This window comes from Hippopotamus amphibius, chromosome 12 (assembly GCF_030028045.1).
Source record: "Hippopotamus amphibius kiboko isolate mHipAmp2 chromosome 12, mHipAmp2.hap2, whole genome shotgun sequence".
NCBI classification, from domain to species: Eukaryota; Metazoa; Chordata; class Mammalia; order Artiodactyla; family Hippopotamidae; genus Hippopotamus; species Hippopotamus amphibius.
The window spans coordinates 81564949-81592052 of NC_080197.1; the positions used below are offsets into that span (position 1 = coordinate 81564949).

Consider the following 27104-nt stretch of genomic DNA (forward strand, 5'->3'; position numbering starts at 1 on the left):
CATCTCACATCTCGAGGGCCACAAAAGCCCAGCCATGGAGTCCCACACCACAGCATCTTTGATCCCCTTTTCAGCCCCACAACCACTTTCTGGGGCAAAGAGCGAGTTATTTTTCCATTCTAAGGGTAGAAAATAGGTATGGAAAACCACAGCCAAGATCAGCCAGCCAGGTAGTGGCCAAGCTGGGGCCAGAGGCCAGATTAGATTCCTGGTCCAGTGCTCATGGCATGGCCTAGTGGCCTCCAGTAATTTTCTCCTGGGGGTGGGGGTCAGGGAGGGCACAGGACCCTTGGGATTACCTTTAGGGGAGCATAAGGGAAAAGGGAGGGGCGGGATCATCCTAGTGGCTTGTGGGGGAAGGAGGATGGGAAATGTCTTAAACACCCACATCCCAGGGACCAAGCACACCCCTGGGACCACTGGCTCCCCTCCGGGCTGGAGATCCAGCCCCCGTCCAGCACTTAGTCCCCACCTCAGCCAGCAGACCACCCAGACCACCGGGCAGGGCCTCCTCCCAAGAGTGGTTGTGCCTCTCAGCGCCGCACCGCCCCCCCACTTGCAGAGAGGAGGAGAGGGCAGGGTGGGGGTGGGGAGGCCTGAGAACCCTGCTCTGTTGCTTCCACTCTCTTTAAGCATCAAGTTCACCACCCACCTCCAGCTCTGGACCTGGTGGGAGCAGAAAGCCCACCATTCAAGGCTCTGCATGCTCTAGGGGCTGCACCCCGCACAGGGCCCCCAAGTGAAACTGGTGGGCTCCTAATTGTTCCAACATCTTTTCACCCCTAGCCCCTCCCACCCGGCTTCTCCAGCAGCAGAGGCACACTCCCCTCCCACCTACTTCCTGGGACCTGCTGGAGGTGCCTGGAGGAGGGGGCTGTCCTCAGGCTGGGCAAAGAGCTTGGGGCAGAAGACAATGTTCCTGCTGCCCTGCCCTTCAAGACCTGTAGGGGGAGGGAGCAGAGGGCGTTAGTTCTGGGTTTGGTGGGGGGGGGGGTCTGGGAGACTCTGCAGCCTGGCCCTGCTGGATGCCCACCTGGGTGGGTCGGTCACTGGCCTGGGGGGGCAGGTGCTTTAACAGGCAAATCCCTGCCCCGAGGGTATGAATTTGTTTACTGAGGGGGAAAAAAGATCCTCTTCCACACAGAAGGAAAAATAGTGCTTGATTTTATCTTGGCCCCTGAGTCACTTCCTCTCTGCTTCCCTCCTTCCTTCCCACCGAAAATGACCCAAAGTCTAGACCAGGTCACATCATCCATGTACCTCTGCGCCCCTCCCCAGGCAGGACTGGGAAAGCTGTCTTTTCTCAAGGCTTCTTCCGACATCTCCCCAAGGACCTGGCAGGCCCAGGCTGCTCGCCGCAGCCTTCGCTGGGTTTTCCGCCTGAAGCCCTCCAGCCCTCCTGGGTGCCTGTGAACTGCAGCCAAACCCTGCCTGTTTCCAGCTCCAATCAAGGGGCCACTCTGAGGGACAAAAGGGGGGTCAGCACAGGTGGCACAAGCCCCAGGCCCCCCACAGGCGTGGGTCCTGACGCAGACTTCTTTTGAGGAATCTAGGGCCACGCTGCTTCTTATTTTTCAACCCGACACCCAGGTGGTGCCGGAGGCTCTGGGAGGCATCTAGCCAGGCACTGAACCCCATCCGCTGCCACCCCGGAGAGAAGTCCTGTGCCTTTGGGATTAGCTCCGCAGTGATAGAAAGGCCAGCCACGTGCCCCAGGGCCAGCGCACCGAGGAGGGCACATAGGCCTGAACATCAGGCCTCTCCAACACCCTGAGCTCTGAATGTACTTGGGGTAGATTAAAACATCGCAACAGCTTAGGCCTGGAGGCTGCAGACCCCACGGCACCGGGCTGCCAGGACCTCGGGGTCACCCTGACAAGGAGGAGACTCTGCTTCACAGAACAGACATCTCTCCAAGAGGGTACTGGCGCTGCTTTGGAGGGCAGCCTCGTATACCCTGGGTTCTCCACACACGTTCTCAAGGCATGTCAGAGGACGGCCAGACCAGGATAATAAACAAAAATAAAGTTGGCTGAGAAAGCACAAAGGCTATATTATATTCTTGAAACACACACATATGCTGATAGATGCCACCATGGGTGGACACCACCCACCGAAGAGGGTACCCTGACTCATGCCAAGTCCAGGACAGTGACTTAAATACACTCTGTATTTCTTTTAAAACTTTTATTGCGCGTAAAATGGCCCATTCCCCTTTGTAGGTCAGTTGTTATCACCTTTAAAATTGTTTTCTTTAAACTCTCTCCACTTTCTGCCCTACTGAAAAAATTCTGCTCTTTAAAAAGATAGAGAACAGTCTATTGTTGCTGGTCAGAGTGGCTGGAAGTCGGCTCCCGGAGCAAAGGCCAGAAGACGCCACCTGAGCAGGGCTGGACCCCCAGGCGGAGCCACTGGTGACCTCAGACTCAGGTGAGGGGCACTGCTGCCCTCCCTCCGCTGAAGCTGAACCTGGTCGCCCCTGAACGGGCCTTGGGCTCGGGCTCGCTCACACTCTGGCATTTTAGAGAGCTTTGCAGCTGCCCTCCCTTCAAGGGGACTGACAGGAGATGCGTGCATTTCCAGAGCTGGAAACACTGCAGGCAGCCTGTCAGCAGGACACACAACAACCTGCAAACTAGTGGTTATAAAACGGGAGCTTTCTGAAAAAGTGCTCTACTAGAACCTGAAGTCGGAGGCCTGCCAGAGGGAGCAGGGGAGCATTTCCGAGGTTCTCTGCAGCCTCCAGGCCATGCTCTGCAGGAGCAGGTGCTGCGTCCCTTCTGGCCACTGTGTAACTTGTCCTCATCTCGGGTGGACAGGGGCTCTAGGGAGGGGACCTGGCAGTCATGGTACACGCGGGCGGTGGGTAGGAAGGGTAGGCAAAGGCCACAAAGGCAATGAATCCTGTCCCAAGCCCAATTTTATTGGCAGGCTGGGGTTTAAGGATGGGATCTAGAACACCCTCCACTCCCCATCTAGGAAGGAGACTAGAAATGGAGGCTCTGCCTCATCTAGCAGGAGGTGAAGGTCAGAGCCGTGAGGGCTGGAGCCGCGTGTCCCCTGGATCCCAGCAGGGGACAGACGGCAGCCTTGGGACAGACTGAAGAAGACATTTCTTTGCTCCTTTGCAGTGAGAATGACTGTGTTGAAGTTGAGGCACGATGTGGTTCCCCAGGGACATTCCAAGGTCAGTGTGGATACCCCTTGTCCTGTCCTGAGGCCTCTCTTCCCTACTCGCGGCCCTGCTCCACCAGGAGTTGGCTGGAGGGCCTCAGGACTGGCCTGGTGCTCCTCTGTGGACAAGCATGACCCCTGCAGATTCTGACAGCAGCTCTGCGAGCTGGACACAGCCGGCCTCTGGCTGAACCATGGCACAAGCCGGATCCCCGGTGCTTTCAGCCCAAGCTTCCCCACAAAGAGGTGCAAACGGGGAACTGGGCCAGAGCTCTGTGTGTGTGTGTGTGTGTGTGTGTGTGTGTGTGTGTGACCCCAACCAGAGTACTCCCGTGTGCTGTCACTGCGTCTCCAGTTGGCTGGGTCTGGGTCTCTCTGGGCAGGGTCCCACATGTTGGTGCAGCCGGCCTAAAACTTTCTTTAATAAATGTGTTGTGGGAGGTGAGACCTTGGTACCAAAACAGAGGAAACAATGGTTTCTGCAGAGCCAGGATTCCAACAAAGAGGGCCGAGTGGCATTTTTTGGTACCTCGGGGCCTGGCCTCCAGCAGCTCAAGTGCATCCTTGACAAGCGAGCAGTGTAGATGCAGACACCTGGTGCCAGGCGAAGGAGGGCAGGGGGCCCACAGAGGGGGACTCGCTGACCTGAGGGCTCCCGTCAGCCCCACGATGAAGGAGTAACAAAAGGAGTGACAGCACAGTCAGCTAGGACCCAGCTCTGCCCCCTACCCAGGGGCCAGGCCATTAGTGTCCCGGTAAAGATACAAAAGTGAAGTTGCTTCTTTTCAAGTATTAAAAAAATAAGTTAATTGACAAAGAGTGTCTGAAGCGGCCGCGTCTCCTAGGCTGTCAGCTTCGCTCGGTGCGAACACAGGAACAAGGCGAGGAGGAAGGCCTCCCACCTGACGCCCATGACACGGCCGGCCTGTTGGCGGGGGCCAGAACGTGGCAGTGCGGGGAGGGGGGGGGAGCCCCGCCCAATCCCAAAGTCAGTATTTTCCAGTGTTGTGAATTAAAAGCAAATACAGCAGCCTCAGGCCTCAGGCCACAGCCAGGAGAGGCCTGGGGTGTGGCACTGGGCCCATACGGAAGGGGCTGGGCCCCTCACCTGCTGGATGAATTCTGCGCTCACTCTCCCGGGCCTCGGTCTCACCTCAGCTGTGGTGCTGCCTCAGGGAGCGGGGAAGAGAGCTGCGTTCCTCCTACCAGACGTGCCTGGGGGGTCGCCACACCCTCACTGGGCATGCAGACGTTCCTGCCCACGCCCCATGCTCCTGTGCCTCCGAAGCAGGAGGGCAGGGTGGCCTCTTCCGAGGAGGCTGAGCCACCGGACGACCATCTTCACCTGGGGCTCCCCACAGCTCAGACGCCTGACTGCTTTTCAGAGCCACGAGGACGTTTTGAGTGCAAACTCCCAGGAGGCGCCAGGCCCACTCGGACCTCGGATCTGGGTGGTCTGGGAGAAGCCAGCCAGGGTCAGAGGATGCACAGACCAGCCAGCACCAGGGTGGGCACTCAGGACCAGTTCAGGCTGAAGCCTTTGGACAGCATGGCGGCCTCCAGGTCCTTGTCTTCCTCCTTCTCCCGGAGCCGCTGCTCCTCTAGCAGGGCCACCAGGGCGTCTCTCTGCTCCACCACCTCCAGCATCTCATTCAGGATTCTCTTCTCCTCCGAAAGCTCCTCCTCTGTCTTCAGGTGATCTGGGCAGAACCAAACATGTGAGTCCGCAAGGCCAGAGGCAGCGGCCCACACCCGCCTCCCCGCCCCCTCCTACCTTCCACGGCCATCCGCTCGCGGAGCTCCTGCTGTAGCCGGCTCTGCCGGTCCTCCAGCTCTAGCTCCCGGGCGCTGGGGTTTCCGGGGGTTTGGAGGGAAAACAAGCAAGTGATTGGTGGGGGTGGCACACCTCCTCATCCCCTGAACTAGGAGGGGGCTGCGCTCCTGCTGTCCAGGCCCTGAACCCACGTCCCCCAACCCGAGGCCACTCACAAGATCATCAGCTCCGACTCGTAGCGCACCATGGCGTTCTTCTCCTGCACCAGCTTGAACCACTCCTGCATCAGCTTGGGGTCATCCTTCTTGCCCATGCCTGTCAAGAGAGGGTGTGTCGGGGCCAGCAGCGCTGCTGTCTCTGGCCCAGGCGCCTCACACTGGGGCAAATGCGCAGAGAGCCCAGCAGGAGGCTGCCTGACGCCCCTGGGCCCGGCCCAGTTCGCCTTTGGCCACGAGGGTGCCACGCTCCCCAGGGCCCCCAACGTGCACCTTCCTCTGTCCCTCCAGCCGGCCCTCACCCCCCAGCAACTGGAGGTGGCCAGCCTGGACCTCTCCTGCTCGACCGTTTGCTTTCTCTTGGGATGTTTTCAGTGCTCTGCCCTCCTTTCTTTTCTTTTTCATTCCTTTAGCACGTATTTGGTACTTGCTAGGTACTAGGTCTGCTTTGAGGAGACCAATATAATGAAGAGGTAAATGGGAGTTTAAAAGTACACTTGGCCTTCTTTTCCGGGGACACTCACTAGTCAGCTCTTTGCTGGACTATTGCCCCCCTGGGGCCACTGTCCTCAATTCTTACATCCTGACCAGGGAGGTGCCTCTCTCAACTTGCAGCCCCTCAGCCTTCCTGACAGATGCTCCTGTGACCCCTGCATGGCAGAAGCAGTACATGCTCAGGAGGCATGGGGACTCTCATCAGGGCAGGGGACTGCAGGCTCCACACTTTGATCCACACCTAGCAGCAGCTTCTGGGGCTGGTGCCGCCCACACTTGCCTACCTGCACCCTACTTGGCTGACTCTCAAGTTTCCACCAGGAGGGGCCTGACCCTCTCAGGCTCAGCTGCAGCAGGAGGGAAGGAAGACCTGTCCAAGGAGCCACACCCCACGGAGGGGACCCAAGGAAGCCCACGGCTGTAGTGGGTCCTGCCCAGACACAGAAGCCAGACTGTGGTGACTCTTTGTTGTTTTCAGATTACAAGCCACTCAACAGTGTCAGGAAAGCTGGGGACTCTTTTCCTGGAAAACTGCATGTGAACACAGCCAACAACTCTGCCAAGGACTTCAGGTGTTCACGGGCCCCTGAAGTCCACCCACAGCCACGCTAAGAGGCCGGGACAGGGAGGTCTCTCCAAGTGCCTCTGCTTTATGGGTCACTGGTCGGAAGTCCTCCCCCAGTAAAAGCAAACCCAGAAACACATGGGGTGACTCTCAGGGAGCCTGATCCCCCACTGCACGCAAGAGTAGGGGCCATGTCTGCATTGCACTGTCCTGCGTCCTGGCCACTGTGGAGCGCATGCCAGGTGCTGGGGCCAGAGCGCTTCCGCCCACCCGGCAGCCCCCATCCAGCTCCACGTTCCTTCCTGAGCAGCTCTGCACAGGGTGCCCGCGGGGCGTGGAGGAGAGGGCCCGGGGCAGGCAAGCTCTCCGGGGCAGCAGGACACCTCCCGCACCGTTAGAGCCAGCTCCGGAGGGATGGCCGAGTTGGACGCGGCTGGTGGTGGTCAGCGGTGAGCGAGTGCCAGGGAGAGCAGAGGAAGGTTAGCGGGTTAGCCGTGGTCACACTCCCCGGCCCCGCCCACATGCCTTGTCAACGACAATCACCACCACAAGGGACTGCAAACCAGACAAACTTAAAACACACACACTCAGCAAGACACAGGGCAGAGAAGTCTGCTTTTAGTGGTTGTTTGGAAAGAACGGGGGCATCTGTGTAGACCAGTCTTTGTAAGGACAGTATTCCTCGACGCCACCAGCACAAGTTGCTGCCACACGGGACGGGGCTCTGCACCGCGTCCCTGGCCCCTCTGTCTGCGGGACTGGAGACTGAAAGGCCCGACCACGAGTGGTGGCCTGGAACCGTGGATGCCTGCAGCCCGAGAGGCCCCCAGACCTGGACCTGCTCCCTGGCTTCACCCCACCCCCCAGCCCCCACAAAGACAGTCGAAGGGATACTGTACCTTGTAAGGGACTGCCACATACTGGGGGGGTGGGGGGAGTGGGCTGATTTGTAACAGGGCTACCAGGTGTTAGAGGAAGAAAGAGAAAGAGCTGGGTTTCAGATCCCTGTTTGACTAGTGTCGCTATGCCCCCAAGAGGCGGTAGGGAGGAGGTTGGGGGTTACGTTACCTTCCTGGACACAGCAAGGGCAGAAGGAGAGAGGTCTACGCCGTGGAGTCCCGCCACTGGGCTCAACTTCAAAAAGGGCCAAACAAGGAGAAGGAGACGAGACGGACAGAGAGGAGGAGGAGTTCGGAAGTGGAGAGGGACAGGGAGAAGGTGAAATAAATGAAAAACAAGCAGAGGACAAAAAGCATAAAAAGTGAGAAAGGAACAACAGGAGGAAAAGAAAAAATACAAGAAATGGAAAAGCAGAAGCAAGGGAAACATGGTCTACAAATGAATTCGGTCCTTTATCCAGCACAGACACTGAGCAGGAGCAGCCCCAGGCCCGGGGCAGGAGGGCACCCCCTCCTCCTCTGGTCCTTGCTGGGAGGGCGGGGACAGCTGGGAATGACCACGTGGGGGCCTCTTGGGTTTGGGGATCCCTCTGTGAGAACACCCAAAGTGCCAGCAGGCCTGCCTGCCGTTGTGGAGTGGCCAGGCCCAAGTGAGAATTCTCAGACGTCACCACGAGGGTGAGTCTACGGGCTGGGGAGTCTCCAGTGCTGAGCCCACAGAGAAGCTCCCGGCCACGGAGGCAGTGCCCAATCTTTAATGGGCCTCCAGGGCCGACGTCTGCAACGCTCCGACTCTGAGCCAGGGCTCGTTGGTCCAGCGCATCCCCATGGAGGCGGCCCCCACTCGCCCAAATCACTATCCCCCCAGGGCCAGAGAGAGCTGACACTCTTCTTCTGCCCCCTCCCTCTCCTCAGAGGGTCGATGCCACAGGGGATGCTGTCACACTGTGGACTGCACGAGAGAACATGCCAAAAACTCACAGAAACAAAGCTGGGAAGTCGTGGACGGGGCAACTGAGAGCAGACGGCGTGCAGAGGACATGGCTAGACTCGGGGCCTAGGGCTCTCAGGAGGCGGCACTGCTCAGCAAGGGACCATCACAGAACCACAGGGCACACGCAGGAGCCATGGCCCCAGGCAGTGAGCAGGGGCTGGGACCACTAGAAACAAGCCTGTTTAGGTGAACACAAGGGCCAAGCAGACGTGTGTTGGTTGAGAGGCCCTTTACTTTGCAATCGGGTGAGTGCAGGTGCCAGCTTTCTCTTTCTTCTAAGCTCTTCTCAGTGTTCTCCACAGGGCTTTGTGCATGAATCTGATATCGGGTAAAACTTCAGGACTAAGGCCAGAGGCTTAGTGTGTATAGTGCATGTGCGCAGAAGCTTTGTGCGTGTGTGGTGGGTGTGCAGAGGTTGTGTGTGTGGTGGGTGTGCAGAGGCTGTGTGTAATAGGTGTGCAGAGTCTGTGTGTGGTGGCTGTATAAGGGTGGTGGGTGTGCAGAGGCTCCGTGTGTGTGTGTGTGTGCAGTGTGTGTGCGGAAGCTGTGAATGTGTGGTGGGTGTGCAGAGTCTGCTTGTATGGTGGGTGTGCAGAGCTGTGTGTGTGTAGTGCATGTCTGCAGAGGCTGTGTGTGTGTGTGTGGTAGGTAGTGCCTGCACAGTGATCACGTCCAGCGTTTTGAACAGGCGTGGCCATGACCGGCTGGTCACTGGGGCAGGTGCGAGGCTCCTTTCTTAGCAAACACACTTGGCTTACAGCTCATCTACATCCAACCCTCTCTGTCTCAAGGCGCGTGCTCGGGACACCTGGATACGCCCACAGACAACAGGGTCCCGGCCTCTGCTGTTTCCTGGGACAGACGTTACATGCAAACAGGCTGTGGTGGGAGTGGAACAGCATCTGTGCTCATTAGCAAGGGACAGGGACATGACACGCAGCCACATGCATCCAAAACAAGGAAGCATGTGCCTGCAGGCGCAGGTGAGAATGTGCTTCCCCTTCTGGACGTCACAAAACACAGTGTTTAGCCCCCTTTATATAGACCACGTCTTCAGGCGCTCTTCTGGTACAGAAGATGGCAGGAGATCACAGAACAGGACTCAGGACAGAAATCAGGAATGGGGCACCCTTGTGACAACAGGCAGCACAGACGTGAAATGGCCACAGACCCTTAAGGGTGGGTTGTGACTCTTCCATAGCCTTCCTGCGTGCTCTGATATTTCCATAAAAATGTATACTTTATAATCAGAAAAAACACTCAATAAACACTGTTCTAAAAAGCAGAAATTGAGGGGGAAAACCAGCCAAACAAGGGGAGTTCCAGCCCAGACCTATCCTGAAATGAGCGTGCAAGCGGGGCACAGAGGCGCTGGTTTTGATGTGAGAGAGATAGATCTGGTTCACTAGTTGTAAAGGCAGAGGGGTCATCACACTCATGGCAAACAGAAGTTGTCTGCATTAGTTTCTGTGTAACGTCAGGGGGAGGGGCTCCCGTCTGTGTGCGTCACTCACTCTGACCCCAGCCGCCACACCGAGTGCCCAGAGCCTGCATGCTGGGGCAGTTCTCAGCAGCAGGGTGGTCTCGGCACCCACCCTCCCCGACGTCCGGGCAGGCGCCACATGTCACTGAATCTGAAAAGCTGTAGATTATCACTGTGCAGCCAGGCATACCCCATGGACTCCAGAGGGACGTGACGTGCGCATGGCCGTGTGTCAGAGCGCAAAACAAGAGCACCTTGGTGGCTTTCTCCGCCCCCTGCACTGGCCCTGGCGGCTGCCCCGCTGGAGAGGCATCAGCAGTTCTGCTGTCAAAGGAGGGACCCGAGGCTCAGAGGGTCGGACGTGCGCAGCCCGACTAGGACCTGCCCTCACTCTCCCGCTCTCAGCGCAGAGGGCCTTCCAGCGCAGAGGGCCTTCGCAAAGGATAGACAGAAGCTCCAGGCAGACAAGACAAAGGGACGCAGCTCGAAGGACAGGGCTCACACACGGAGCGCACTCGGGTGCCAGACCTGGAAGGGCCACCACGCCACCTCTGGCCTCCCTAACGGAGATGCCCAGGGAGGGCGAGTGGCGGGGCCAGGGACTCAGCGAAGCGGGCCTGAGCCAGGTCTCATCTCCCTAAGTCGGGTGCTCTCCAGCGACCACCCTGCCTCTCTGGTGGCCCGGGGCTGGTTCAGGACCCCGCAGGCTGTGGAACAGAGGGCAGCCGTGACCAGTCCTGGGGCAATTCCCGCCCTGCCCCAACTTGTTCTATCTATAGGATTGGGCAAAAAGTTCATTCAGGTTTTTCCATAAGATCGCATGGAATATATACATTCCACCTTCCCTCTGCTTCCTCATAAAGGCTTTGTCCGAAGCACTGCATCTTCCCTCCCACCCGATCACCTAATTGCAGGGAACATCAGGGTAGCTGGAAACAGTGTAGCTGGTTTGCAAGTTGCAAGGTGGCACGCCGCATCTGACAGGGTGGAAGGCCCTGCCCGGCAGGCCCAGCCGACAAATATCAACAGGGCTGAGGCTATGCCTTGTTAGGAAAACTCAGTATGGAACAAACCTCTAGATTGGGGGGAAAACAAAGGAAGAAAAAAGCATGAGAAAATTGAGATCACACACACACACACACGTGTGTACACACACAGGCTGGGACACACACACACACACACACACACACACACACACACACACACACACACACACACACACACACACACACACACACACACACACACACACACACACACACACACACGAATGCTGGGGAATCTCAAGGATTTAAAGATTCTGAAGCAAAACCAGAGCCAGGCTAATGCTCAGACCAACAGACCAGCCAAAAATCTGCCAGCATCAACTAAGGGGGGCAAACAGCACAGGCAGAGAGGCTCAGAAGCGGGGAGTGGGCGGGTGGGGTGGGCTTCCCTGCCCTCCCATCACAACCCACAGCAAAAACGGAAGCCCCCTCCCCAGCCCTTTATGCTACGTTTCTAAACCATTCATGCTCTTTCAACGTCCCCTTGAGAAGTACAAATCAAGAGGTGAGGTCTTTGAAAACTAGAAATCAGGTGTATATATTTCAATTTTTTTTTGTTGGCTGCACTGTGCGGCGTGTGGAATCTTAGCTCCCCAACCAGGGATCGAACCTATGCCCCCTGCATTGGAAGGCGAAGTCTTAACCACTGGACCACCAGGGAAGTCCCCAGGTGTATGTATTTCTAATTTAAAATTCTCCAGAAGAGATGTAGTCAGTCACCCACCTGGTCTAGTGCAACAAGACTGGTGGCTGGGCAAGTGAGATCCTGCCTCTGTCTTTTAATGGGTCCTTTGAAATCACAAGATTCAGCTTTGTGAAAAGGGGACCTTTATACTCTGTGGCTCAAAAAGAGACTTTTAACAGGTTTGGGGCCTTTGAAAGTTAGCTGAGAGCCATTGTAAGACCCCAGAGAAGCAAGACAGTGTGGTGGGCAGAGGCCGGGCAGGGATTTGGAGACTGGCCTCCTCTGGCAGGGTACCCAAGCCCCCTCTTACCCACACAGGAAGTAAGTCAGTGCCAGGTTTCCCTGTGGCCCTCTGGGAATGCAACAGTAGAGAAGCAATCAGGCTCTACATTTCAGGCTCCGGATTTTAAAAGGGTAAAATTTCCCCAAATAATGAGATTACCAGGCACTTCAAGAAGGAAATATCAGCAGGAACTGAAAAGGGAACTGATTCTGGCATCTACGGCAGCACCTCCACGTGCTGAGCAGAGTCTGCCGAGGCTGGACTTTAAGCAGAAATCACAGTGAGCCACATAGGAGGGAATGCATCGGGCAGCAGGGGTCGTAGCGCATTTGATGTGGGCGTTTACAGTTGAGAGATACACTGGGTTCCTTTTCATATTTATTTCATTTTCCCCTGCAATTTGTTGGAATTCTAAACCCAGAAGGCCAGAAGCTGGAGTCCAGGAACACAGAAATGGAAACAGCTAACATCTTACCCCTTAAGCAAGGAGCAAGGAGAACAAAAGCAGCCACGTGAGGCAATCAGTGTGGCACAGTATTCAGGCTGGGAGGGAAGGGTGAATGCCATGTTAAAGGAATGAGTTTGACAGTTCTTCCCAGATTTTCAATTAAACAAAAAAATCCTTTTCACATACTTATATTAGTTTGGAATCGACATGAACATTTCCCAGGGGTGTCAGGAGGAGGGGAAGGAGCCCAGGACGTTAGTCAGGGGTGGGGTCCATTAGTTGGGGTGCAAGCACCAGCCCTTTTACAGCACCAGTGGCCACGAGGTGGCAGCACCTGGACACCAGAAGCTCAGTCCCTGGAGGACCATGCAGACGCAAACCCATGGACACGCAGGGTCAGAGAGCAGAGCAGAGGCCAGCGACAGCCCATCCCCAAGGAGGCCAGGAGCCTCATTACTGGTGGAGCCTCTCTGAGACCAGGGCTCTGTCTTAAGTTGCAATCAGAATCATGCTTTGGTTTTTAAATGAATGGGCCAAGAAGTGAGTCTCTTAAAAGGATGAGATTACAGTAAAAATTGAGAGAGGATGATCTTTGCCTGCTCTTTTAAGACCACTTTCAGGCATGGAGCCTGCAAGGGGAGGTGAAGAGGTCGGACCACCTGACCCAGGATGCAGGACACCAAGAAGGTGCTGGGCCCCGGGGGCCTTGGGAGCAGCCCCCCAGCTCGGCTTCAGCCTTCCAGGAGAAAAGCTGCATGAAGTCTAGAGGTGAGACTCACACCTGGGCTGTTTCTGTGATCCCACACAAATGGCGAGCTTTGTATAGCAAGACAACAAGCATGCTGAATTCCTTTGAGATGACAGTTCTATTTGAGAAGGCATGAGAATGGCCTGGAAGGCTTGTTAAAGCAGGTAACCAGGCCTCACCTCCAGAGTTCCTGGCTCAGAAGGTCTGGGGCAGGGCCTGAGAATCTGCACTTCTAACAGGCCCCCAGCTGGTGGCGTTGATGCTGCCACTCCAGGGACCACACGTGGAGGACCACTGCCTTAGACTTTTCCTGTCTTTGTTGCAAAGTAGGTCCCTGGGCACAGCAAGAAGGGAGGAACATTCTCAGAGGCATCTGTCAATACAGCTTCAGATCTGGTGAATCAGGGTAGAAACTCCCATGACACCTGTCCAGGGCACCTGGATCTTTGAGGTGGGTGGGGCACGAGCGCGCGCTGATGGAGGCCGTGGAGGCCAAGCTCTCCATGTGTTCAGTTCCCGAGTGTGGCTGGCAGTGAACTTCCTGGGGGAGTTGTGAGGGATGCAATTCTGGGGGAGGTCATGGTGGAGCATGTGTGCATGCAAGCGTGTGTGTGTGTGTCCGTGTGTTGCTACTGTCAAACAACCAAACGATATCAGTGGGACCAGGATGCAGATTTGAGGTTGACAGGCTGGGATAGCTGACCTATCATTTACAAAAAATTAAAATAACCCCGGGCAGCAAAAGCTATCTCAGGTCTCCCCCTGGAGCACATACAGGCAGGGGGGAGGGTTGGACATGCTGCTCTGTTTGAGCTGGAAAAGGGCCTGTGCTTTTCCCATCTGGTTATGGGGCTGACTTCTCGCTGTTGGTGAGCAGGTGGGGTGGGGGCATCAGCAGGGTTAGTTCAGCAACAGGGCTGCATACATACCACCCAGGTGCAAGTCGATGAGGTCAGTGTAATAAGACTCTCCCCAATAGTCTACAACAAGGAATGGGTGAAGAGAGTTACTGGAGCAGATAACACTCCGGTTTCCCCGCCGAGCCCCGAGCAGTCAACAGCGTGAAGCGTAAGGAAAACCCAGAGATGCAGCAAGAGGGTGACGGGCAGCAGCCAGAAAGCGCGCGTCTCCCCTAGGCACCACCGCCCAACACGCGTGCTGTAGCCACAGACCTCCTGGGGTGAGGGGTGGTCAGACAACCACAGGTGACAGCGCTGACAGCCAGCAATCGGTGAAAACACAGGCCTCGGCTTTGTCGGGAACCCTGTTGGGACTCAACCTCATCTAACTAAGATTTTAAAAAATTCAAGGGCAGAACAAAGGTACAGACTTCCTCAGTTTCCAAATAATAGAAGCCCCAAGCTGAGGGGCTGAAGGCAAGACGTGAACACCCTTAGAAAACTGTCAGGAACCAGCCCTCAGCTTGCCCCATCCACACTAACCTCACCGGGAGCAGAAGCACTTTTGCTCGACGAGTCTGAGATGAAGGAGACCCTGTTTCTTCTATGTTCAGGCCCTCAAGATCATCAGCCTGCTAAGAGCAGGAAACGGGCGGCGACGCAAGAAGCCAGCATTCACATTTGTCACATGCCAGGACCCCAACACGGGTGCTACAGGCGAGGGTGGCCCCCAGGACCGTAACAAGACAAAGCGGAGTCACCGCGGTTTGCTACCCTTTCCTCCACATCTCACAACATGATGGCCAGTCCTGGCAGCCTCTGGTTCCACATGAGGGCTCCCCCTTCAAGAATACAGGCACCAGAAAGCAGAATGAGGCTGATCCAGTAGGTTTCAGAAATTAAGAGGGCTTCCCAGCTGCTCCAGACCAGAAACCTCATGAGTCACCGTCTTATCCGAGGCTCTGAACCCAAATTTGCTGTCTGGACATACATGAGCCTCGGACAAGTTGAGGTCAATGGGCTGGCAGGTCCATATCAGAGCTCTTCTCTGCAAGGCCGCTCAGCCACCAGTCTGACCCCTCAGAGAGCCCACTGGGAGAGACCGAATGACCGGTTCAGGGAAGGAGCTGCTGACCAGCACTGCTCAGACCAGATGGCCTTCTCAAGGGCTCGGCCATGAGCAAGCAGACTGGGAGGAGTAATGGGACACAGAAGCCCAAGAGAAGATGGCGTGCGCAGTTGAGCCTCAAAGACAACCTCCGCCAGGGGGGAACAAAGCCCCAGGGGCTTCTGACAAGAGAAAGCCCAGGAAGTGACGTGCTTAAAATAAAAAAAGGGAAGTACTAGGTTCCTGTGTCAAGCTGCTCCATCCTAGGTGTTTCCCAAATGCATTGTGGGAATCTCCCAATGGAGGAGCCACAGCCCATCTTTGAAACAGGAGATGCATATTTGGACGGAAGTGCTGGGAAGCTTAGCAGACTCTGGACCAGAACTGTGGGTTTCAACCTGCTCTCTGGAACACTTGGACTCTTCAAGGGTTGTTCCAGAGTCTCCCAAATACCCAATTCACAACTACTTTTAACTTATCAAAAAACTTAAATAGGACATACCACCTTTGAATCTTTGATCTGCCAACTTGTAACCCACTGAAGCCCATCAACGTGTTAACCTGTGCTGCCAGGTAAACTTGCTTCTGTAAGTCCTGGGACCAGGCTCCTTCTGCCCTCTGGGTGAGGATGTCTGCCCTGCCTGTGACACACGGGAAGGCAACACTTTCTTCATCCACTTCAGTCCTGGCCTGAGGGCAGAGTCTCACTCAGGGAGCCTGTTTCTCAGAGCGTCCTGCCAGGGTGGTCCTCCAGGTGCAGGGTGGTCCTCCAGGTGCAGGGTGATCCTCCAGGTGCCAGGGTGGTTCTCCAGGTGCAGGGTGGTCCTCCAGGTGCCAGGGTGGTCCTCCAGGTGCTGGGGTGGTCCTCCAGGTGTCGGGGTGGTCCTCCAGGTGCCACAACACACAGCATAGGTTCTGGGTTCACTATATATTTGGGAGCATTTATCTGAGATCCATTCTTCATGAGGAATCTGAACTGCAGTTGGATCTGTACCAACTCCACTGTGAGAGCAACTCTGACTTTAAACTTCAGACACCCAGACCGTTCTCACTGTGCACGTCCTGAGATTCTCGTGACTGTAAATGACCTGCCCCCACTTACAGCCACGACCTCTGAGCATCAAGGTGCCCACCCCTCCAGGGCTGGACTGGACACTGAGCAGCTAACCCTACAGCTCTCCACCACAACCTAAAATTTCAAATTTGTGTTTATTAACATTGAGTAATTTTTTTTTTTACTTTAAACTTGAACTCATAATCTGTCTTGTAAAAAAGGGTTCTGCTGCTGATAAAATAAAAAGTTTGAAAACCACTGACAGATGAAATTCTGGTTGTATATGTTTACAAAAAGGTAATTATCTAAACAACTAGAAAGAGGAATTTCAGAAAAATCCCAGACCAATCTTCAGTGGTCCCCTTCCTCTGGCCCCTTGGCCGGCAGCAGCCTGAGCAATGCGGCCTGTTACGCAACTGCCGAGGGGTCGCGCTGGACAAACTGCGGCACAGCAGACAGGTACGTGAGTGCTGTGCGGAACCATCAGCTCTAGGCATGCACCTGGACCTCAGAGCCCTGTGAGGCGCAGGGGCAGAACATCTTCCTGAGCACTGCTGCTAACTGTGACCACTTTCCACCTCAGCAGGAGGAATCTGAGGGCCCAGGGCCCTCCTGGCATCTTCTGCAAGGAGAGAGAGCAGCAAGGATAGGGTCTGTGGGTCTCCATTCCTGCGGGGTGCAGGGCAGCTCCCTCCAGGTGGTCAGGCTTGACCAAGGAGGCCAGGTCAGGGCACACAGGGCAGGGGCCCTGTCAGGTGAACCTGAGTCCCCACTCCTGTGCACAGGGGCCGGCTCGCCTTGCGGGTCAAGTTCTCACGTTTCATCTGGTGGCACAGTGAGTCCAGCATCAGGCACAAGACATCACAGCCTCATCTTCCTGCCTGCCTCCTCTCTTCACCTGAAGGTCATCCTGAGTTGACGGTTAGCTGCATTCCGTAGCCATGAAGGGCCGGGACAGGAAACCTCCTCTGCCTGACCCTGGTTCTCCAGAAGCCACAAACGCATCCTGACACAAGGTGTTCACTTGGAGGCCAGCCATCAGTCAGCCTTCCAGCAAGATTAGAGGCAGTTATGGGCTGCATTTGTGGCCTCCTCTTCCTGGTTTGTCTTCAGTTTATCCTCAGCCTTCCCTCCAGGAGCCCCCCCGCCCCTGAGAAAAACTGTGTCACAGCCTGTCTTTATCCCCGGCCACAAAACTCAAGTGCTGACCCTGGAGGCCTGTGCTCTCTACAAAGGGATGGAGATTCCAGATTCAGGGACTCGGGAAGGCAGGGAGGAGTCGCTCATGCCTGGGATGGTGCTACAGGGGGGCCAGTCCAGTGGTTTCAAGGTCCTGAACAAAGAACGCTTCCTGGGCCCTTGGCTGCTACTTGCTCTCTCTGGGCCCACCCACAGGCTCTGGGGACAGTGGTGTGACTGCACGGCCCCCGTGGCTCTGCCCCCGAGGAAGGGCAGTCACCAGCACATGGCCCTCATGACCACTTCTCAGAGTCTGCTCTGCACGGGCTCTGCCCCAAGTGCCCAACCTCTAGGACAGAGCCTGGTCCATCTGGGCTGTCTGTGGCTCCACCCACAGCAGGGCCCGTTGGGGAGAGGGGCCTGCGCGTGCAGTTCTGTGATGGTTCCTTGTGCACAGCCTGCCCTGTTCCCAGTCACTGTCTTCTCGAGGAGAGGAGATGATGGGGAGGGGAGGGGAGGGAGGAGGCCCAGGGCATCACCAGCAGATGCCAGGACCCTGAGGGCACGGCGAGGACGCACGGTCTTTCCCCTCCTCTGCTTAACAGAAGCCCCAGCTCTCAGGGATGAGGGGACCCAGAAAATCCTGCCAGATACTAGCTGACTCCCAGGCGTGGACGGGAACTAGCCTCCCGCAGGGACCACGTCTCCACCAGGAGCCCAGCTGGTACCTGCTTCCCCACGCAGCGCCTTTTCCACGGCGACCCCTCTCTCTTCCAGCTGCCGCTGCTTCTCCTCCACCTGCTCCAGCTGCCGCTGGATTATCTGTGGGAGACACAACAATGTAAAGGAGGGAGGAGAGTGAGGCAGGCAGGTACCTAGAGCACGGCTACTGCAAATGCACCAGTGGGGGCACCTAAGAGTCTCGAGGAAATCCTGCTTCTACAAGATTAAAAAACACCCAGCACAGAGTTGTGGTTGTCAAGGTGGGGGGCGTGTGGAGGGAAGGACTAGGAGTTTGGGGTTAGTAGATGTGAACTACTATATATGGGATGGAAAAAGAACAAGGTCCTACTGTAGAGCACAGGGAACTATAGCCAATCTCCTGGAATAAACCATCATGGAAAAGAATATGAAAAAATAACATATATATGTATCACTGAGTCACTATGCTGTACAGCAGAGATTGGCACAACACTGCAAAATCAACTATACTTCAATTTTAAAAAAATGGCTCCATTCTGCGTGGAGTGAGGCTTCTCGGGGATGATGGACACCCAGGAGGACCTTCCGCCCCGAAGCAGCAGCAGGGACGTATTTTCACATAGAAAATGAAATAAAACCCAGGGATCCAGTCACACAGGGAACGTGGATCCAGAGTAACATCCAGGGAAAGGACAAAAAGACTGGTTTTGGATGAAATGTGGGATTCAGAGGAATATCTCTGTTGGGATTTGGATTTGCTATTAATGTTTCTTGTTGTTGTAGAGCTTTTGATTATTGTACTAATCTTTACGAACACAACTATATACATATGATTTCGTTAAAAAACCACATTGTATTTAGGTATCTTTTAATACTTTGCAGTAAAAAATTACTTGTTGTTAAAAAAAAAAAAAAACCGGAAGGACTGGGACCCTGAGGACAGCTCATACCTCTAAATCTCAGGCACGCCAGAGGCCAGTGGGTCACAGCTACCTCTTGCTAACAGCTCTGACAGGGAAGCTGGTTGGATTTACAGTGGTCACTCCAGAGCTACCAACCCAGGAAACGCAAAGCCTGGCTCCTCCCTTTCTACCAACAATGGCCCCCACACCTGCCCCCACACAAGGCTTCTGTGGTTGCATCCAGCCAGGGGCTCAGATAAGGGGACAGCTGCTCTGCTCCGCCAACTCCTGCCCTCCTGCGGCCTCCCTGCCACTAACCTGCGCGCGGTGCAGCCGCTTCAGCTCCTCCTGCTTGGCCTGCCTCCGAGCTGCCTTCTGCACACGCCGGGTCAGCTTGGCGTTCAGCTCCTCCTCCGTGTAAGTCCTTGGCTAGTGGGGATGAGAGGGGTTTCCTGGGTCAGGGGCACAGAGGCTGCAGGGCAGGCGGGGCGAGGTGTGCAGACACGCCCAGGCCCTCGTCCCTGTAGGAGCCCCAATGGCCGGGGGAACCCAGAGATCCACAGGAGATGCTCCCCATGGGGCAGGGACAGGAGGCTGGCTGCACACTGATTGCTGGGCAGTTAGGAGGGCAGAGGTGCCTTTACTGCTGAGATCACCTGTTTCCTGTGTAAGGACATCTGCTCTCTTTAAGACAGCAGGGGTGAACATGTTGGTCAATGTTTTCCCCAAGCCTCTTGCTTGTAAGGGGCTCACAGGGAAAGGAAAAAGAAAAGCCAGGATCCTTTTACTTTTTTGTTTTTAATCAAAAGCCACTTTCTTCAGATGAGCACTACTTACAAGGTTTTTTGAAGAAGTCATGCCTGAAGTAAACAGAGGTGCTTTTAAGTCTGAGTGAACCCAAACTAACTAATGCAGCCAGAAGACAGGTGCAGGCGAACTTGGACGGACTTGGGGGTCTGCACACCGAGAGGGAGGACGTGCTCTGGCAGGGCTGTGGGACCTTCAAGAACGGAGAGGAGGGGGACTTCCTAGGTGGCGCAGTGGTTAAGAATCTGCCTGCCAAAGCAGGGGACACGGGTTCTATCCCTGCCCCAGGAAAATACCACATGCTGCGGAGCAACTAAGCCCGTGTGCCACAACTACTGAGCCCATGTGCCGCAACTATTGAAACCCATGCACCTAGAGCCTGTGCTCTGCAACAAGAGAGGCCACTGCAGTGAGAAGCCCGTGCACCACAATGAAGAGTAGCCCCCGTTCGCCACAACTAGAGAAAGCCTGTGTGCAGCAATGAAGACCCGACATAGCCAATAAACAAACAAACTTTAAAATAAATAAATAATAATTTAAAAAAAACCACCTAAAAATAGAGCTATCATATGATCCAGCAATACCACTCCTGGGCATATAGCCAGAGAAAACTCCAATTTGAAAAGATACATGTACCCCAATACTCACTGCAGCACTATTTACAATGGCCCAGACATGGAAGCAATCTAGATGTCCATCAACAGATGAATGGATAAAGATGTTTTATATGTGTGTGTGTATATATATATGTACATCTATCTATATATACACACAGACACCATATACACACGTACACACACACACAATGCAATATCACTCCACCATAAGAACGAATGAAATAATGCCATTTGTGACAACATGAATGGGCCTGGAGATTATCATATTAAGTGAAATAAGTCAGAAAGAGAAAGACAAATACCACATGACATCACTTATATGTGGAATCTTAAGCACCTACTGTATAACACAAGGAAATCTACCCAACCTTCTGTAATAACCTATAATGGAAAAGAATCTGAAAAAGAATATACACACACACACACACACATATATATATGTATAACTAAATCCCTCTGCACACCTAAGACTAACACAACATTGTAAATCAACTACACTTCAATTAAAAAAAAAAAGACGGCTGGTGGCTCACTGACTTCTGGGAGTTGAGCCCTAGGACTGTGGAGGCCAGCCCCGGGGCCAGCGCTCACGCCTTCAGCTGGGCCACACAGTTTGGTTGAATCTGAAGTCTGACTGAGGCAAAGTGGGAAATGTGAGTTATCTCTTGTTGGCAGGGCTACAGGCGATTTTTTAAAAATCTGTATTAATTTTTCTATATAAACACTTTAAATAAAAATAAGTCATTTTCAGTTAGTTTTTTTTTGCTTTAAACAAAATAAAACTCGAGATTTGTTTCATAGCCGCGTGACACAGGGTTGAGGAACCATGTCCCCCACTGAGCAGCCCTGGGGCTCCCATGGGTAGGGGGGTCCGCAGGAGGCTCCCCCCGCCTTGAGGTAACACAGCCCCATGTTCTGGGGGTGTCCCACGCCCCTCAGTTCTTACTGAAGATGCTCAGACCCACAGAAGACTGAGAGGAGGACGACACCCTCACCAGCCTAGGCCTCTTCTCCTGAGTCGCCTGCAGACACCATGGCCCTTCCCCCATAGACTGCAGCTTGCACCCTCAGTACACGGTGCTTCCCGCACAGCTGGGGCTCTCGCGGGATCCTAGGGCTGGTGTCCGAGACTCGCTGTTGGTGTGGATGGGGAGGGCACCTGAGGCCCTGGGGTAGCTGTGGTCAGTGAGATGTGTCCCCCCCAAGACTGGCCTTGGCACAGGCAGCTCGGGCAGCCCACCACTCGGCGTTTGCAGGATGTTTCTCTAATTAACAGAGCCCTGACCACAGGACGGATGTGACTGTCCAACAGGAGACAAACTGGCTGCCACCTGCATGTCTGCCTGCGGCAACAGACTTCTCAGCCAAGCTCCCCGGGTGCAGACCCCGGGGCCCCCATAGGGGCAATGCCGCCCCCATGTCGGGACGTGCGGGGGTACTCACACACATACCCAGGAGTCATGCTCACTTCAGCGCCAAGGATACTGAAGGCACAATAGGGAGCCCCTGCCGGTAGGAGGGATGGTGGGGGTGGGGGACAGCCAGGTCCCTAGAGAGGCCCTGGTGCAGCCTGAGCACAAGTCCTGGAATCCTTGCAAGAAGGAACCTGATGTTCTGCAGAAATTTACTCAAAAAGGGAGCTGAAGGAGCTGGGCTGTGCCTCAGCCCGGAGGGCAGGAAGTGCAGACCACCCTACTCCCCCCCACCTCCTGGGCCGCAGCCTCCATCCCATCACTGTGTCTGAGACACTGGGGCCCCTCCAGTCTCACTGGACCTGAAAGAAGCTATGGGAGCCCTTGGAACTCAAAGGAGGGGTTAGTGATGGGGGTGCCCTGTACACTGAGGGGCCACAGCGTCCCCTAAGCCTGAGCCGTGAGAGGGGCCAAGGCAGACCCACGATGCCCAAACTCAGCACAGAGGCCAGGCGTTTCCCGGACCAGTTCCTTAGAAACAAAAATGCCCTTCAGACCCACAAACAGATGCAGGAGGTAGCATGACAGTGAGCTGACCCCATCTACTGTCCGAGCCCTGTCGCCCCACCCCAGCCTTCACAGTCCCTTCTCCTGTCACCCCAGGACTTCCTAGGACAAGGGAACGGGTGGACAATGCCAGCTACTTCCTAAGGATTCAGTGACTCTCTGGGCTCCGAGTGTCCGTCTACTGCTCTTGCCCGGAGGAGAGCTTCCTCCATGTCTCGGCCTAGATACAGCCTGGATACAGGGCAGGCTCAGGGCTCAGCTGCACGTCGGCTGGGGTGGGAACGGGGGAGCTGAGCAGGGGACCCACCTCTCTCCTGGACTTCTGGGAGGTCCGCTCGAGGACATCGTCGCTGGAGAGGTCCGAGTCCTCCGAGCAGCTCAGCGGGCGCCGGGGCCGCAGCTCTGGGGGGCAGAGGCAGAGGAGGGACAGTGACCAGCAGCCGCTCTGGCGCTCTCCCCACTTCCACACCCCACGTAGCCCAGGGCAGGGGAGCGGAGGTGTGGCTCTCCCCAGTTTGGGTCTGTCCCACACCCGGAGCCACGAGCCTGGATGCTGACGTGCGTTTAAGCGGGACAGGCCCACGTGTACTGAGAGGCCCCATCCAGTGGCAGCGCCCTGGCCTCTCACCTTCAGACCCTCCCTGGGGAGTCACAGACTCCATGAGGCCCCTGCCCTGCTAAGTTTAGTTTCCTTCTCCCTAGGAAGCCCTGGGGGGAGGGGGGCAGCATGGGGAGTGTGTCTTTCGAGGGAACTGTGGGGGCTGCAGAGCTTGCACCCTGCACCCTGCCCAGGAGGGGCCCCCGTGCCGCCGCACCTGCTCTCGTGACAAGAGACGCCCCGGGCTTGCCGGTGTCCACAGTGGCCCCGCTGGAAGGGGTGCTGGGGCAGGACCTGCCATCGCCCTTCTTCTTCCTGTCCTTCCTGTACCCGGAAAAGACGGACTTCCACAGGGACCTGGGCTTGGTGGCTGCCTCCTCCAGGGCAGTGGGGCTGGGCCTCTCCTGGGGCCGGCCCTCACCCTTGGGCTTCTTTTCTTTCTTGTTTCTTCGGGGGGAGAAGAGGGACGATCTCTTCTTGCTCTTCCCGCTGGAGCCCTCGGATGAGGTGATCGAGCCATCCGGGCCCCCCGAGTCTGAGGGAGGGGACAGAACCTCCTCACTCGTGGCTTCGGGCCTTGGGGTGGGCTCCTCGGGGCCCTTGGGGGACACAGTGGTGGCTCTGCGGGGCACCGGGGTCCTGGGGGCGGCGGCCACTGTGTCCATCTCCTTCATCCTGCTCAGCTGCCGGGCCATGGCGTCCCTCAGCGCCTGGCTCCGCACCGACTTCTCCCGGGCCCGCATGCGCTCAGCCGCCAGCTCCTTGGCCTCGGCAGAGACCAGCGGCAGCTTCCGCTTCTGCAGCACGATCCCGCTCTCTGCCCCTCGGCTACTCTCCGGCCCCGGGCCGTTCTCCTGGGCCAGGGGCTGCTCGGGACGGGGCCAGCAGGAGGGGGGCGTGAAGAAGGGCTCCTGCAGACTCGAGTCCTCCGTGCGGTCATCATACGTGTCCTCCACGTCATCCGCAAAGGGGATCTCGTCCACGCTCTCCACAAATGACTTCCGTGCCTCCTCCCGGGAGGGCTGGGTGGGCTCCCGTGGGGGCCGCGTGCAGGGGGCCGGTGGTGGGGGTGCCGAGGCTGAGGGCTGTCCCGCCAGGGCCAGCTTCCTGTGCAGGGTGGCGGGCTCCTCATCGGGCGGCGGGGGCGGCGGGCTGGAGGGGGGTGTGAGCATGGTGGAGTCGGAGGTGTTGAAGCTCTGGCTGCCTGGCGTCCTGGTGCGGGAGGAGCTGCCCTGCAGGCCCAGCCCTGAGCTGCTGGACAGGTCTCTGTGCTCCTCCCGGGAGCCCTTTGGCTCCCTGTCAGGCGGGGACCCCGGGGTGGGCAGGGAGGGCTGGGCCCCCTCGGCTGAGGGCAGCCCCAGCTTCCTGGGGACCGGTGGGGGTTTTAGGAGCTGGAGCCCCTCGCCCTGGGGGGACTTCTCAGCTGGATAGGCCTGCAGAGGCACGGGCTGGAAGGTGGGCTCGGACCCTGAGCCCCGGCGCACGGGTGTGAGCCCCAGGCTGCGGCGGATCTCGGCGCTCTTCATCCAGAACTCTGCCACCAGGTCACTGCGTTTCAGGGCCTCGTCCCCAGGGAAGGGGCTGCCCACTGTGTCCTTGGTGACCCCGTGGTTCTTCGACAGGAGGGGGGCCAGAGGGGTGGAGGTTCTAGCCGGCACGGGCTGGAAGCGGATGGGGGACGCGGTGGGGGATGGCACGGTGGCCTCGGGGGACGCCTCGGGGGACGGCTGAGGCTGGGAGCAGATGGGGAGCAGTGCCGGCGGGGCCAGTGGCTTCGGGCTGGCAGGCGAGGGCGGCGACCTGGCTTCGGGCTGGGATCGGACAGGTGAGCTGGCTGTGGGCTCCCCGTGGAGGGGCGAGGGCTCCGGCACAGGGTTCTCTGTGGGCAACCCCACCGCTGCAGCTGCAGAGACGAGTGGGGCTCGGGCACCCTGCGGGAAAGCAAGGTGAAAGGAGCTGCTTAGAAGGCGGGGTTCTGGCGGGCGCACTCTCCCACCAAAGGCCTGAGCTTTCTGAAACACCTTCTCCATCCCGGGGCCCACGATCAAGGGCCAGAAAGATGCACCCCTTTCTGCCCTGTCAAGCTTCAGAGCCCCTCACCCAGTGAACACGCGCAGCTTTCAGGGTCGGTTCACCCCAAACGCACCCAGTTCTTTGGGCCCTGAACTGACACCGGCCAAGGATGCTAACAACCAGCCCCAGAGCTCCGAGGTCTCACATCAGTGAGACTAGAGCAGCATCCGTCAGTCTGCATCCCAGGCTGTCCTTCCTGCCATGCCCTGGCCTCATCTCAGACCAAATCTCTCAAATCACCTTGCTCCTCAGGACCCAAGAGACCAAGCCAAGTAGCCCCAGGCGTGAGCTCCGGCCACCCTCAGACAGCTTCCCCTGAAACGCACTCTACAGGACACAGTGTTACTATCTATTTACGGAGCACCCTGCAATGTGTGGTTCAAGTACCACTGGTAACTTGGACAAGTATTTTTAATTCAGAAAATCATACATTCATTTTAACATAACATTAAGAAAAAACACATCTGTTATACCAAACCAGTGATTCCACAGATATTATTCTCTTAACTTAAAAGTCAATTTATTTTTAAAATGGTGTGCTGTGTGGACACAAAGACGACAGTGGCGGGAAGCTCAGCTGTGGGACTGGTGTGCAGCAGGCCAGATGGGGCCGGAACCCAAAGACCACTCCTGTTTTCAACAGCCCCATCAGCACAGGGAGCGAAACACTGGGTTCACACCAAGGCCCCAAAGGGGTCCCATCAGCTCTGCCTCCAAAGTGGGCCCCGAACCCTTACCTGTGCCCCAGGGCTGAGGGCTGGGGAGGACAGGACCACGTGCGCCTCAGGGGACTGGGTGGGGCTGGAGACTTGGGAAGGACCTGAGAAAACAGATACAGTACTTGTGAGAGGAAACAACCCCCTCCCGCTGCAGCGAGGTCGCTCCCAGGGCATCCCAGCCTCAGCTGTGTCACAGGTGCAGGACCTGTGTCCAAAGGTGTGAGCTGTACAGGTAACGCAGGGGAAGGGGCCATGCAGGGAGAGGAGGGGCTTGCACTCAGACCTCTCTCAGGGTGCCTTGCCGAGGCTGATGGAGGCTCCTCCTCGCCTTCAGATACCCGCAGCTCCAGCCCCGCTCCCGCCACCACCTGGTGCACCTCCGTGTCTGCCTCCGACGGGATGTCGTCCGACCAGTGCTGATCTGCCGAGAGAAGTGAGCACAGACCTCAAGTGAGGCTGTGCTCCTTCCTAGGCTCCCACCTCCTCGGAGAACAGTCGCCAGGCCATCAACGGCAGCATGAGGTCCAGCCGGCTCTGCATCCAGGCTGAGCCCTAATCACGGGTCCCCCTCCTGAGACTTGGCCAACAGCACAACACCCTCTGCAACACGGAGCCCAGGATGCCCATGACGCCCCCTCTCTTTTGAGGGTGTCGGACCCTTCCTGAGCGCATGGACAGCCCTACAGTAAGGACCAGCCTCGGGGACTTGAGGCCCACCCAGCTCAGCCTTCTGCGCTTCCCAGCCCTGCCGCTAGCCCCAGGCTCCTCTCAGCCGGGCCTGGCCCATTCTCACCCCCAAGCCCAGTCCCTGTCCCCCTTCCGCCACAACACTGTCTCCTCTACCAGCTTCCAGAGGCAGCGGCTGGATTAAAGGCCGTGCAGGAAGCCCTGAATCTGCTTGGTTTCTCCCTATCATGTCCAGAGAGTGGGTGAAAGGACATGCCTTCAGGTGAGTGGCAGAACAAGGAAGGAACCAGGAGCCCTAATGGCCACTCCTCTGAGCGCCTTGCTTTTGCTTCAATGTGCATTGTTCCATCTTCCCTGAGCTCAGGTCACTGTGACCCCGTCCCCAGGGGAAGAGGGTGAGCATCATGATTGGGGGAGGCTCTGGGGTCCCTGTACCATCATCCAGCTCTGCACCAGTGTCCCCCGCATCACCGTTCTCCGCTGCCTCCCCTTCGATCTCTGCCGGCTCTGAGTCCACATCTTCCTCCTGGTCATCCTCATCAAATGGGACTGCAAGGCAGAAATGTTCAAAGGAAGGAAGAGGAGAGAGATGGATCTACAGACGCATAGGCAGGCAGGAAAGCGGCAGTGGGATTCCCGGGGCTGTCACGTGACGACCGCGAGGAGAGGGGGAAAGCCAGCCGGGCGGGGTCTGGGTGGGGGTCGGTGGGCCAGGAGCTCTCTGAGAGCAGGGGAATGAGGGGCCAGGCCAGGCGGGGCCTCTTGAACACACGGTCACAGGGCCAAGCGGGAGGGGAGGAGTGGCCCGGGCCAAGCCGGCTTTCCTCTTCCTCCAGCAGCTGCTGGGAGAGCCTGTTCGAGAAGCTGCTCCTCAGGCCCAGGTTGGCAGGCACCCAGCCGCAAACGTGGCATGAGCTGCTTAACCCTCGAGGAGCACGACGAGGGGCCACTGCTAACCTTGAATTTCAGGG

At 56.8% G+C, this 27104-nt stretch overlaps 1 protein-coding gene across 3 annotated transcripts in view; it reads right to left on the minus strand.

Moving 5' to 3' along the window:
* Positions 1 to 2035: 2035 nt before the first annotated feature.
* The window catches only part of MICAL3 (microtubule associated monooxygenase, calponin and LIM domain containing 3), a 162273-nt gene continuing 137204 nt past the window's right edge, over positions 2036 to 27104 (minus strand). For 2 of the 3 annotated variants that reach the window (XM_057703524.1, XM_057703522.1), the window contains 10 exons: positions 26569 to 26682; positions 25730 to 25867; positions 25465 to 25547; positions 22872 to 24585; positions 22364 to 22458; positions 18972 to 19082; positions 17778 to 17871; positions 5164 to 5263; positions 4949 to 5022; positions 2036 to 4874 (listed from right to left, as the gene is read on the minus strand). In XM_057703524.1, the coding sequence (XP_057559507.1) occupies positions 4690 to 4874; positions 4949 to 5022; positions 5164 to 5263; positions 17778 to 17871; positions 18972 to 19082; positions 22364 to 22458; positions 22872 to 24585; positions 25465 to 25547; positions 25730 to 25867; positions 26569 to 26682 (2708 nt within the window). In that variant the 3' untranslated portion in view covers positions 2036 to 4689. Of the gene's footprint in view, positions 4875 to 4948; positions 5023 to 5163; positions 5264 to 7291; positions 7358 to 13738; positions 13790 to 17777; positions 17872 to 18971; positions 19083 to 22363; positions 22459 to 22871; positions 24586 to 25464; positions 25548 to 25729; positions 25868 to 26568; positions 26683 to 27104 lie in introns of all 3 variants that reach the window. The other variant, XM_057703526.1, reaches the window with a different exon arrangement.